The sequence below is a fragment of the Lactuca sativa genome, chromosome 9 (assembly GCF_002870075.4).
Source record: "Lactuca sativa cultivar Salinas chromosome 9, Lsat_Salinas_v11, whole genome shotgun sequence".
Lineage (NCBI taxonomy): Eukaryota > Viridiplantae > Streptophyta > Magnoliopsida > Asterales > Asteraceae > Lactuca > Lactuca sativa.
Genome location: NC_056631.2, coordinates 165,209,578 through 165,221,681, shown reverse-complemented (window position 1 = coordinate 165,221,681; position 12,104 = coordinate 165,209,578). Strand labels below are relative to the sequence as shown.

At 35.5% G+C, this 12,104-nt stretch overlaps 2 protein-coding genes across 2 annotated transcripts; one reads left to right on the top strand and one right to left on the bottom strand.

Moving 5' to 3' along the window:
* Positions 1-8,839: 8,839 nt before the first annotated feature.
* On the bottom strand, positions 8,840-10,121 carry LOC111889688 (small ubiquitin-related modifier 1). Its single transcript, XM_023885829.1, has 3 exons — positions 9,914-10,121; positions 9,243-9,392; positions 8,840-9,102 (listed from the first exon to the last, which is right to left on the bottom strand). The coding sequence occupies exons 1-3, from the start codon at positions 9,995-9,997 to the stop codon at positions 9,031-9,033; spliced, it is 306 nt and encodes a 101-aa protein (XP_023741597.1). The 5' UTR covers positions 9,998-10,121; the 3' UTR covers positions 8,840-9,030.
* A 955-nt stretch (positions 10,122-11,076) lies between these two features.
* LOC128129164 (uncharacterized) lies at positions 11,077-11,594 on the top strand. Its single transcript, XM_052767829.1, has 3 exons — positions 11,077-11,210; positions 11,297-11,429; positions 11,487-11,594. Exons 1-3 carry the CDS (start codon positions 11,077-11,079, stop codon positions 11,592-11,594), a joined length of 375 nt encoding a protein of 124 aa, XP_052623789.1.
* The last annotated feature ends 510 nt before the right edge of the window (positions 11,595-12,104 follow it).

Here is a 12,104-nt window from a genome sequence, read left to right as displayed (position 1 = left end):
AACGATCTTGTATAAGTGTGTAAAGCCTTATGCATGATAGAAGTCTTTATAACTTTAAACTTGTAGCATGCATATCATATAAGACTTATATACTTGTATCATAAATACTATATAGCACATGTATTCTCCCCCAAAACGAATAAATATAAACGTAACTCTCACCTTATCGAGTGGTTAACGAGTAGTTCGGAAGACCAGAATGTATTGCCGAGAGGTCGTGATCTCCGGGATTAGTTCGATTTCCTAGAAATTTCAATATATATTAATATTTGGACGTGATTAGGTATTATAAAAATTTCTTGAATAACTTCCTAAGTTTTGCCAATTTAATATATATTGAAATTTTATCACTAATTTACTTTGAATAGATATGGGGTTGATGCGTTTTGGGTGATAGTGGACTGTCTGACCAAGAGTTCCCACTTATTAGCTATTCGAGAGAGCTCCTTGGCCGAGAAATTGGTCTATGTGTATGTGCGCGAGATCGTCACCGAACATGGTGTTCTAGTTTCTATTGTATCAGATCGGGATGTTCGGTTCACTTTGCAATTTTGGCAAAAGTTCCACTAGGAACTAGGCATGAGGTTACATTTTAGCACTGCCTATCACCCACAGGCAGACCGTCAGAGTGAGAGGACCATTCAGATAATTGGGGATATTTTGAGAACTTGTGTCATAGATTTTGGTGGGAGTTGGGACTACTACCTTCCTCTAGCTGATTTTTCCTACAACAACTATCACTCAAGTACCGGTACGCCTCCTTTCGAGCTATTCTATGGGAGAAAGTGTCGTACCCTATTATGTTGGGGAGAGGTTGGTCATAGGGAAGACTGAAGTTGTCGTTCAGGCGACAGAGCTTATTTAGTAGATTAGGCAGAGGTTGCAGACAACTCAGATTCGACAGAGAAGTTATGCAGATAGGCATCGATTGGAGTTGGATTTCTAGGTTGGCGATATGGTTCTACTGAAGGTATCACCATGGAAGGGTGTAATACGCTTCAAGAAGAGGGGAAAGTTGGGGCCCCAGTATATTAGGCTGCTTCGAATGATTTCTAAGGTTAGCAATGTAGCTTATCGGTTGGATTTACTTGAGGAGCTCAGTCAGATTAACAACACCTTCCATGTTTCTCAACTTCGAAAGTGTGCAACTGATGATTCAGCGGTTGTTCTATTAGATGATATTCAGGCTGATGATCGTCTGATTGATGCTGAAAGACTAGTGGTGGTTCTAGATAGGAAGACAAAGGCCTTATGCAACAAGGAGGTATCATTGGTCAAGGTCCAGTGGTAGGATCGGAAGGGTTCCGATTGGACTTGGTAACGCAATGCGGAGATGCGAGAGCACTACCCTGAGTTGTTCGCATCACCGAACTTCGAGGACGAAGTCTGATTCAAGTGGGGGAGAAATTTAACACCCCGATTTATAGTTATTTTACATTTTTTCCCCTTATATGAAATTTTATTACAAAGTTGGTCCCATGATTCATTAAAATGGAACGCGTCACTTCGATGCATATGTTGGTCGCATGTTTGGTACGTTGGACGTACATGGCAGAGCGAGAACCCTAATTTTAGGGTTTGAGCACTATATAAGCATCATTAATTCCCCAAGGCTCCTTCCGTCGTCAGCTTCCAGCCCCATTTCGTACCTTCAAAACCCTAATCCACCTTTGTGAGCATTTTGAGCCTTAGAGTGTGTTGTTAGTGTTCTTAAAGGAAAAAGAAGGAAATAGATTCACCTTAGAAGCTCAAGACCATTTACATCTAGAAGTATCTTGCCCTCAAACAGCCTTTGGATGTATAAAGTTCAGATCTTGATTTTTATTGTCTTTGGATCTTGTAGCTCTTAAGCTTTATGCTTTTGGTCCCATTTTTTGGTGTTCATGAATATGTTTTACTCCAACCCATAAGGATTATCCTTCCTTTCACTTTTAGGTGCTTAGAACCATAAAATTATGATCTTAGTCCCTTTTCTTTATTAATGCATGAAATATGAGGTGTTGGATTATGCAATAAGTTAGGGTTTAGTTATTGGACCCTATCTAGCCTTGGAAAGTCATAAAGTTGAAAACTTTATAACTTAGGACGTTATCTGGAACTAGATTTGGGTTGTGGACGAAGTGTCTTAATGGACTAAGAACTTTTTAGAAAGGAAAATTGGTATATGTGTACATTGCACGTACGAGGTCTAGACCCCGTAATCTGGACAAGAAGCGTACTATGCCGGACATTGTAGCTGAGTACGTCGAGCGTACTCAGCCTGAATTGGATCGGTTGACTTTTTGACCTTTGAACTTGACCAGGATTTTGACCAAATATGACCTAGTGGTATTTTGGGTATTTTGTGTTGTGAATTGAGTCTAAGTTACTATTTTCTATATAGGTGGCCCATAGAGTGACAGTTGGAGCAGCGTTCTTTTCTCCTATCTTTTCAAACTATGAGGTGAGTTTTCCTTACTGTACTTGTGGGTCGCTGGCACCAAGGCTGGCCCACTAGGTTGTGTATACTGGTATACATGATGTTGTTATATTTTAGTGATCTGTTAGATTTTTATGAGTATTTGTTATATTTGTTGGTTATATGTTTATATGTTGCATATGTCGACAAAGTGCGGTTAAGTTGAGGCGACACTACTCTGTGCGGAAGCCAACAAACCCAGGAGCAAACCAGACATAAGTTGAGGGCCGGTAAGGCAAGCCAGACTTATAGTGTGGGCTCAGGAGCAATCCAAACATGAGTGGTGGGCCAGAAAGGTAAACCAGACTCATGATGTAAGCTCAAGGGTAATGTAGTCCGGTAGCTGTGGACCCAAGGGTATTCCAGTCCGATGACTGATTGGACCCAACATGTATGATTGTATATGTTATGTGTTGTGTGGTGGTACTTTGAGGGAACTCAATAAGCTCTGTCTTATAGGTTAAGTTTATTGTTTCAGTTACTTTTGATAATCAAGGAAAAGCAAAGGCATAATCGTACACATCCTTCAACAATTTTTTTAGAGATATGATGATATATTGATTTTGGAACATTTGTAATTAACCTTGGGTTTTCATGATTTAGATTGATTGAAAACAATGCTTTCTTTTAATTAAAAATGAAAATTTTTATCGAGGTTTTTAGGACGTTACATTAGAGTAATCCATACTCATGAACTCCAAGATTATAGGACTAAAAAGCACAAAAACCTAAGAACTAACAAGATCCAAAGAAAACATGCATCAAGATCCAAGCTTTATACCATCAAATGATGCTAGAGGATGAGATGCTTATGGATCTAGATTGTCTTGAGCTTCCAAGATGATTCCACTTCCTCCTTCTTCCTTCAAGAACACCAAAAATACACTCTCAAGCTCAAAAAGGCTCACACAAAGGATTAGGGTTTACAAGGGGCAATTTGGGAGATGGATGCTGATGAGGGAAAATGTATTGAGGGGTTAAGGAGGTTTAAATAGTGCTCAAACCCTAAAAATTAGGGTTTGGACACCAGCCGCATACGCATGAGTACGCCCATCGTAAGCGTAAAAACATGCATACCTCATAAGGGAGCCATGGGACCAATTTTGCACAACAGTTTCACTTTGGTTCAAAAATAGAAATTTACCTAAGCAATGAGTGTTACATAAAATCTGTGAGTCGGAGTGTACAGTCAAGCATTCGCCTTCCCGTGATCATCTGAAATAATTGAAACACTTTCCGGAAAAAAAAAGAAAAAAAAAACACTATCCTAATAACATAAATATTCGAAAAACTAAAAAGCATTTATAAGGAATTTTCAATTTTTCCGTTATTTTTGGTAACCGGTAAAACCGTTTTTGATTTAAAAATTCATATACCTGCTGAAATCCAAATTCATGCTTCTTATTTAAAGTTTGAATTTAGTTTCTATACTTTGTTAGTGTATCAGCATAAGTCCGTGTAACTTTTTTTCCACTAACTTTTTACCCATGTAATTACTTTTTTATTTTTAAATAATAATCAGAAATTATATTAGTTTACTTTCAATCATTAATACGTTTACAGCTTTTTTTAACACAATAAATTATTATTGTAGATTTTAGTTTACAAAAATTAATGTTTCATCATTAATGTTTAACTTTTAAACAATTTATATACATACAAATTGTTTAGTAATAATATACAATAACAATGGCTTTATCATATATTTATTTATACACTTTTATATAGTACATATTACTTTTATAAATTGTCTTTAACACCTTTGGACGTCAAAATTCCATTCAAATTGAAAATGAGACAATTTTCGTTGGCTGTTTGTTTTGCTATGACCATAAATAAAAGTCAATGTTAATCGATATCAAAGGTTGATTTTTTTTTACAATAACCAATTTTTTCACACGGTCAGTTATATGTTGTTTTATCCAGAAAAATGAGCATATAATGATTGAAGTTATTGATTTTAGATCAAAATTGTAATTTAACTAATAAACCGTTAAATAATAAAACGTCAAATGATATATAAAAATAAGTGTTTCAAAATGTAATTTAAAAGATTTTCTTTTTTACTTATCAAATTCATCCAGCTTTACTTACAATTTGAAATACATTGCTTTTTATTATGTTGACATTTAATCTTATTTTTGTCTATATAAAAAAAAAATTGAACATACATGTGGTTTACACGAGTTATAACCTAATATATTAATAAAGTGATAGCCTATAAAACTCAAGATTTTAAAAACATTTTTCCTGACATATAGTTCATGCGGTTTTGTCTCAACCTTACGAGCCCAAGATTACACAAGATGTGTCATGAGAGATCACTTTTGGTGATTTTCCTTCCCGATTACTAGGACTGCATTTCAAGAGCTGTAGATGAAATCGTGTGGATTATGGCGGGTGAAAAGAAACATTTTTCTTATATGTTTATAAAATAGCTGGTTGAACCCTTTTGTGCATTGTTGCGGAAAACTTTTCATGCAAAATTTTTTGGAGAAGTGTGTTGTAAATTAATAAAAACGAAAAAAAAAAGTTAAAAAAACATGCGGAAAACAAAGATGATAATTTTTTAAAAAACAAAGTTTTAAAAAGAGATGTAAAATAAATTGTCCAATTTTTTAAAGAAACTAAAAGCAAAGTTATAAAAAACTTGGAAACAAATTGTAAACAATATTTAAAAAATAAAATAACATAAAATTAAAAAATAAAAAATAAATAAAAAAATTAAAAAAAAAAAAAAAAAAAAAAAAAAAAACACTTGATAAAAAAATTAACCAGTGCTATAAAATTTGTAAAAGTAAATAAACATTTGGACTAAAAGTGTAAATAACAAATATTTGAGGGATAGAAGAGGGATGTCTGCTATCTACCAAGGGAATCGAACCCTAGTCTTGCCTTTATAATAACAAACACAGCCTGAAATTTAGTTATTGTTCAATAATTCATAATTTTTTATAATACATGATGAGATTAGAGCTTAAAAAAAACGTCCCCTTTCATATTTCCTTAATTTTACTTCACATTCAGCCCTAAATACTTGTATATCTTCTATTTCCTTTTGTAAATAGTCGGAGGTCTTTTCTTTCAGTTATGTGGTTTTTCCCGATTAGGGTTTTCCATTCCAATCTTAAATGTTTTTTTTTACTTATTATTGTTATTCTTGTTAGATACTATCTTACTAGTAATTTACTTTGATTGGATGTGTAATTAAATACTATTAATTACATTATATGAAGATTTAGAATGGTTAGGACTTCATTTTGTTTCAGTTATACCAATCTTTGGTAAACTTTGCTAATCACAAAAAGTGTTTATTGTTCTTTATTCATTTGTTTTCTCAGCAAGAAAAAAAATACTAATGTTCCAGCATTCAAAGACTTAGGTGACGTTTAGTTTGTAAAATGTTTACAAAGGAATTAAAATCAACCAAGGAATTGGAATTTCTCAAAAATTGTTATTCAATCTCATCCCATGGTATCACTAATTGGTAGAAAATGAAATTGGAATCTAAGAACAAACATAATTGCCCTTCTTTTTTTTTTTTTGCTTAATTTTAATTTGTTTTTTAAGTTATATGTGGTGGTTGGTGATAGTAGTGGTGGTGAATGATAGTGGCGGATAATGGCGGTGTTGGTAAATGGTGTTGGAATTAATAGTGATGGTGATAGAGGTTAATATGGTAATCTTGCTCTTTCCCTCAAGAATTGAAATTATTTTCATCCAAACTTTGAAGGAATTCACTTTTATTCATTTGATGGAAAACAAATTTCATTTTGGAATCCAATTCTATTTCAAAAAGTTGAACCAAATAATGTGATGGAATTGGATTTCAATTCCATTACGTTCCAGAGAACCAAACAGCACTTATAGTATGTGTATATTCATATGAAAATCTCAGATACAAAATAAGTACCAAGTTACAAAACACTTAATTAGTTAATTTGTAGCATGAACATTATATCTATACTAAAAACCAAAGTCGGTTGGCCTGACTTTGGTTTTCAACCCCTTTTAACTTTTTCACTTTTCACTTTTTCTCCCTTTAATATATTTTACTTTAGTTTTTACCTTTTACTTTTCAAAATAACATATTATCCTTATACTTTATAAAATATCGATTTTACCATTTTACCTTTAAAACTTTTATAATATCTTTTTCACCAATTTTATATTCTAAAATTTTCTACTTATCCCGCTAATATATATAATTTGACTTTTTACATACACGGATACTTTCTATTCCTCTACTTTGTAAAATTACATTTTTCACCCATTTATTTTTTAAAATATAGCATTTACCCCCTCAACTTTGAAATTTTTAAAATGTCCCTTTCATCTTCTTCATTTTTAAACTTTTGTGTTTACTCCCGTAATATATATAATATGATTTTTTTTCTATGTTTACCACCCTCGATTTTATAATGTCACTTTCAAATCTTTGGATTTGGACTTTATCAAATTCGTTAACTTAAGAAAATAATAATAAATAAATAAATAAAATAATAATTTGTTACATTTTTATATTTATGCGGCCATAAATTCAAGGTTGTCAACGTTTCGATGCAAATTTCAACTTTCCTTCGTTGATTAAAAAAATTACTTTATTTTTTATATTCATATCGATATAAATTCGAATTCGTCTATGTTTCGAGATAATTTTTTGTTTTTTTTACGTTTTAGTTCGGTGGCCCATACTTTTTCTTTTGCACCCTTCCATTTTATTATTTTCCATTTGATTCGCCCCTCAACTATCTATTTACCTACACTTTTCACCCTTATTTTTTAAAACGGTTTTTCTCATTCTTTAATTTATAAACCATTGTCTTTACTTTTTAAATTTTGAAGTTTTCAAAAAATCATTGTGACCCATTTATTTTGGGAGGTGATATTTCCACTGAAACTATTTTATCCATCCACTTAATTTTAAGGTGTGATGACCTTTTTGCCCTTATTTTTAATTTACAAAAATATCAAAAGAGAAATAAAGTTCTTGAACGTCGGTTTCTTGATTTTTCCTTCGACTTCTTCCCAATGAAACGTTGATAGTCGCCATTCAAGAATCGATGTTGCTTCTTCGTTCGCCGGACGCCGCGCTGCTTCTTTTCCGTTCGCGGTCACGACTCTTTCTTCCAAGTCGTCAGTTCCTACTCTGAATCGGTCCTCCTTCTAAATCAATCCCCAGATATACCTTAATAGAATCGATACCCACCCCAAATCGATGCTCCAGCTATATGTGTTAGCCTCTATCCTAATTTCTGTTTTGCTTCTTGATGCCGATGGTGTGAATGGACTGAATACTGGATCCTATTGATGAGGGCTTCTCAAACAAGATGACGGTGGTTCATAATTAAGATAGTGACCTGAAGATCAGAAAAGAAGGGGTCGTTGATTGTGATTTAGTTTGTAGTTCTTTGTTGCAGGTTTAATGGGGTTGGGGTAGGGTGAAGTGAATGAAGAGGGAACATGGGAGAAGAAGATGGTGATAATGGCAAGTGGGTTTGTGATGCTTGTTGATTTGTGTTGATGAAAGTTGAACAAGGTTTGATTATGAAAGATGACGGGGGCTGCCTGAGAGTAGTGTGTGTCATAAAATAATTGTGGTGGAGATGGCAGTGTTCATGGGAAAAAGATGGTGATGCAATTAAATAAGTTTTATTTATAACAAATAATAACAATAAATAAATGCATTTTATCTTATTTATTCAAGAACAAAAGAAATAGCAACTCTAGCTTTCATATATGTTAATTTATGTTATTTTATAATTAAAAAGTTAAGGGTATAATTGTCCTTTTATTACTTATTCAGTGGCAATATCAAAACTTTCAGTGGCAATATTAACGGCCATTTATTTTCCACCATTTTTCTTAAATGTCGTTTTTTATTTTTTAACTTTAAAGTTTCTACAATGTCACTTTCATCCCCTTATTATTTAAACTTTACTACATCCTAAAATTGTTGGTAACCCCAAAACTGCAATTGAATTTTTGAATGTATGAATGTAGATAACTTTTTCTACATAATGTGGTGTATGTAGTATCAGAAAACGCATATACTCAAACGAAATGAAAATATAAACAACATTTTCGTCTACTTTCAACATTTTTGAATGTACCAATGTATACAACTTTTCCTACACAATATGGTGTTTGTGGTATCCACAAACACATATACTCAAACAAAATAAAAATAGAAACAATATTTTCATCGACTTTCAGCTAATAACGATAAATTTTTACCTCTTAAATTCATAACTACCGCCGCAATGCGCGGCAGGTAAAATACTAGTTAAAAACTATTTTTCTCACTTAAAAGTTGACTAAGGATTTTCTTAGATGCTATTTTCAAACATGATTACTCTAGTATTGCAGATACAACCACAATTACTTCAAACACAAAAGCATATATCAAACTGAACATAATACAAATTTAGGCTACTACAACCATGGGTTTTTTACTTTTTAACCCTTACATGAGACAGAAATTAAGACCTTAAACATTTAAGTATCACAAACCAAGAAACAGAACATAACACAGAGCATAGAATGATAGAACAAAAAACATAAGAAAAGTCTTAAAGGTTGGTAGAGTTGCCTCCAGTTTGATGCAGCATTGCATCTATCTCATCACCTTCCTCCATTTCCAGCTGTACCACAAAATTATAGAAGATAATCAGGGCATTTTCAATCTTCTAATATGAAGGAATTTTAAGGATTACAATGAAACTTAATTCTAATGTAATCTCAAATTCTATCCCCAAACATGAGAGAGAGAGAGAGAGAGGACCTCATCAGGAGTTTGCTCTCCTCGAAGACGACGCCCATCAAACAAGAAAGCAATGGAATTAAGCTCAACAGATTGTCGATCACAGTAAGCATTCATAAGTTTCTTCAGTTGTGTGCTCCTTTTGATTCTGAAGAACACTTCATTTCCATCCTGGAAATACAACAACATGAGTTATCCCTTCAACTTTCAAGCATATTATGATGCCCACTAAAACATTGATGCATCTCACAGTTGTACCATATGATAGAACAACAAATCAAAATTAAAGAAAAACATAGTAGAATTTACTATCAAGTAAACCCCTATCTTAATCAGTCATGTTTTAACAAAATTAGCATCGTTTCCACGATGAGTTCCTGATGTTTAGAAAAAACAACTCCAGAATTTATCATCTAAAACATAAACCAGCACATAATGCAATATTTGTGAATAATCCCTAGCGTTAACAACGATTATAAGTAGAAAACTAACTGTAAGGTGAAACAAAGAAAACTAAACCCTAGAACGCGAAGAAGAAATCAACACGAACTTCAGAGCACTAGAAATTACTGGCTTCATACTAAGCGAGAAATAATAATCATCTAACCAGATAAAAACGTGAAGATTAGAGAGAATACAATACATCGAATTCGATGATGGAAAAAAATTTAACAAAAGGAGAGAAATGTAACCTGGCCTTTGACTTTCAAATTGATGTGAGCTCCTTGATCACCAGTCCCAGGCTTCTTGTCTTCATCGTTGTTGACTCCTGACATGTTTTCCGGCAAATCGATAAACGGCGTATGGAACGGAAACGCTGCTTCGATTGGCGACGCTTCAAACTCTGCCTAAACTATACGCCTTCTTTGTCGCTCACAACTCACTAGTAGAATAGAAAGGGAGAGGTTAATGTTCTCATGAGACGATCTGACGGTCGATATTTGCCGATGGAAAATGAATCAAGATATTGCTTTTAGCCTCCTATAATTTTTGGAAAATGACATAAAGGGCCATGAAGGAACAATGACCAATGCGGGGAAAGTGCAAAGCTACAAATCGCACAAAATAGGAAAATTAATTTTGTCTAATGTCTATTTTAGTGCATTTATCTTTATTTTTTTAATGAAAATAACATTTTATATAGGAAATTCAAACAAACAACGGTTAAATCAATTAGAGTTAATATCGATATCTTAGGTGTTGTTTGGTTCGCAGAATGTTGCTGAAGGAATTTGATTTGAAATTGGAAAATGGATCTGTCAGGAATTTGAATCCATTTCCATATGCTATTTGGTTGGCATGAAATGGAATTGGAATTAATTTTATATTTTGTTTTGTTCGCAGGAAATGAAATTGTAATTCATGTAAAATGACATAATTACCATTTTTGTCTTTTTTGCTTAATTTTACCTTGTTTTCTAACTTATATGTAAAGATACATTATGAAAATTATAGAAACAGTAAAATTTCAGCAGTGGTGGAAATGGTGGTGGGGGCAGTAGCGTGGTGGCGGCGACAGTGGTGGGTGGTGGTGATGGTGATAGTGATGGTTGTGGTGATGGTGACGGTGACCTTGATTGTGGTAGCGGAAGTAGTGGTGATGGCGGCAGTGGCAGCTGGTGGCGACATCGACGGCGGTGACGATGCTAGTGGTGGCAGTGGCGGCTGGTGGTGGTCGTCGTAGCGACGATGGTAGCAGCATTGGTAGTGGTGGTGGTGGTGGTGGCGGAGATGGTGGTGGGTGATAACATTGGTAGTGGTGGTGGGTGATCGTAGTGGTAGTGGTGGATGAGGCAATGTTAGCAGTGGTAGTGGGTGATGGTGGTCGGTGGTGGCGGCGGCGACGATGGTAACGATGACGATAGTAGTGGTGGTGGCGCCGAATGCAGTGGCGGCGGCAGTGATGGTGGGTGGTAGTGGCGGTGGCAATGGTGGCGGTGATATTGGTTGTGGCAGCAACGGTGGTGGTGACGGTAGTGGTGGTCAGTGGTTGGTGGGGCGGCAACGGTGGTGGGTGGTGGTGATGGTGGTTATGATGGTTGTGGTGATGGTGGTGGTGGCCTTGATTGTGGTAGCGGAAGTAGTGACAGTGGCAGTTGGTGGCGACATCGACGGTGGTGGTGGTGGCAGTGGCGGCTTGTGATGGTGGTCGGTGCAGCGATGGTGGCAACATTGGTAGTAGTGGTGGTGGTGGTGGCTGCGATGGTGGTGGGTGATAACATTGGTAGTGGTGGTGGGTGATAACATTGGTAGTGGTGGTGGTAGAGGAAATGGTGGCAGTGGTGGTGGGTGATGGTGGTCGATGGTGGCGGCGACGGTGGTAACGACGACGATGGTAGTGGTGGTAGTGGCGGCGGTGATGGTGGGTGGTAGCTGCGGTAACGATGGTGGTGGGTAGTAGTCATGGTGGTGGTGGCAATGGCGGCGGTTATAGTGGTTGTAACGGCAGCGGTGGTGGTGGTGATCAGTGGTTTGCGGGGTGGCAGCGGTGGTGGTGGTGGTGGTGATTAGTGGTTTGTGGGGCGGCAGCGGTGGTGGTGGTGCGTTTTCTAATAAGTACAATGAGTATTTTTGTAATCTGCCACTTTCCTTGATGATAAGGAATGTTTTCCAACCAACTTTGGAAGGAATTCACTTTCCTCCATATGGTGGAAAGTTTGTTTCATTTAGGAATCTTTTTCCCTCCTCTAAGTCCAACTAAACGCATGAATTCGAGGGAATTGGAATCCTTTTCCATCGAATTTCATTCTTTTACTGCCAACCAAACGCACCCCTAATCGTAAGATCTTTCCTATAAACAATTATGATTTCAATAGGTCGGTTTCAGAGTCGGCTCAATGAGTTTCGGGGCTCTAAGCGAACCAAAAATTTGGAGCCCTTTGA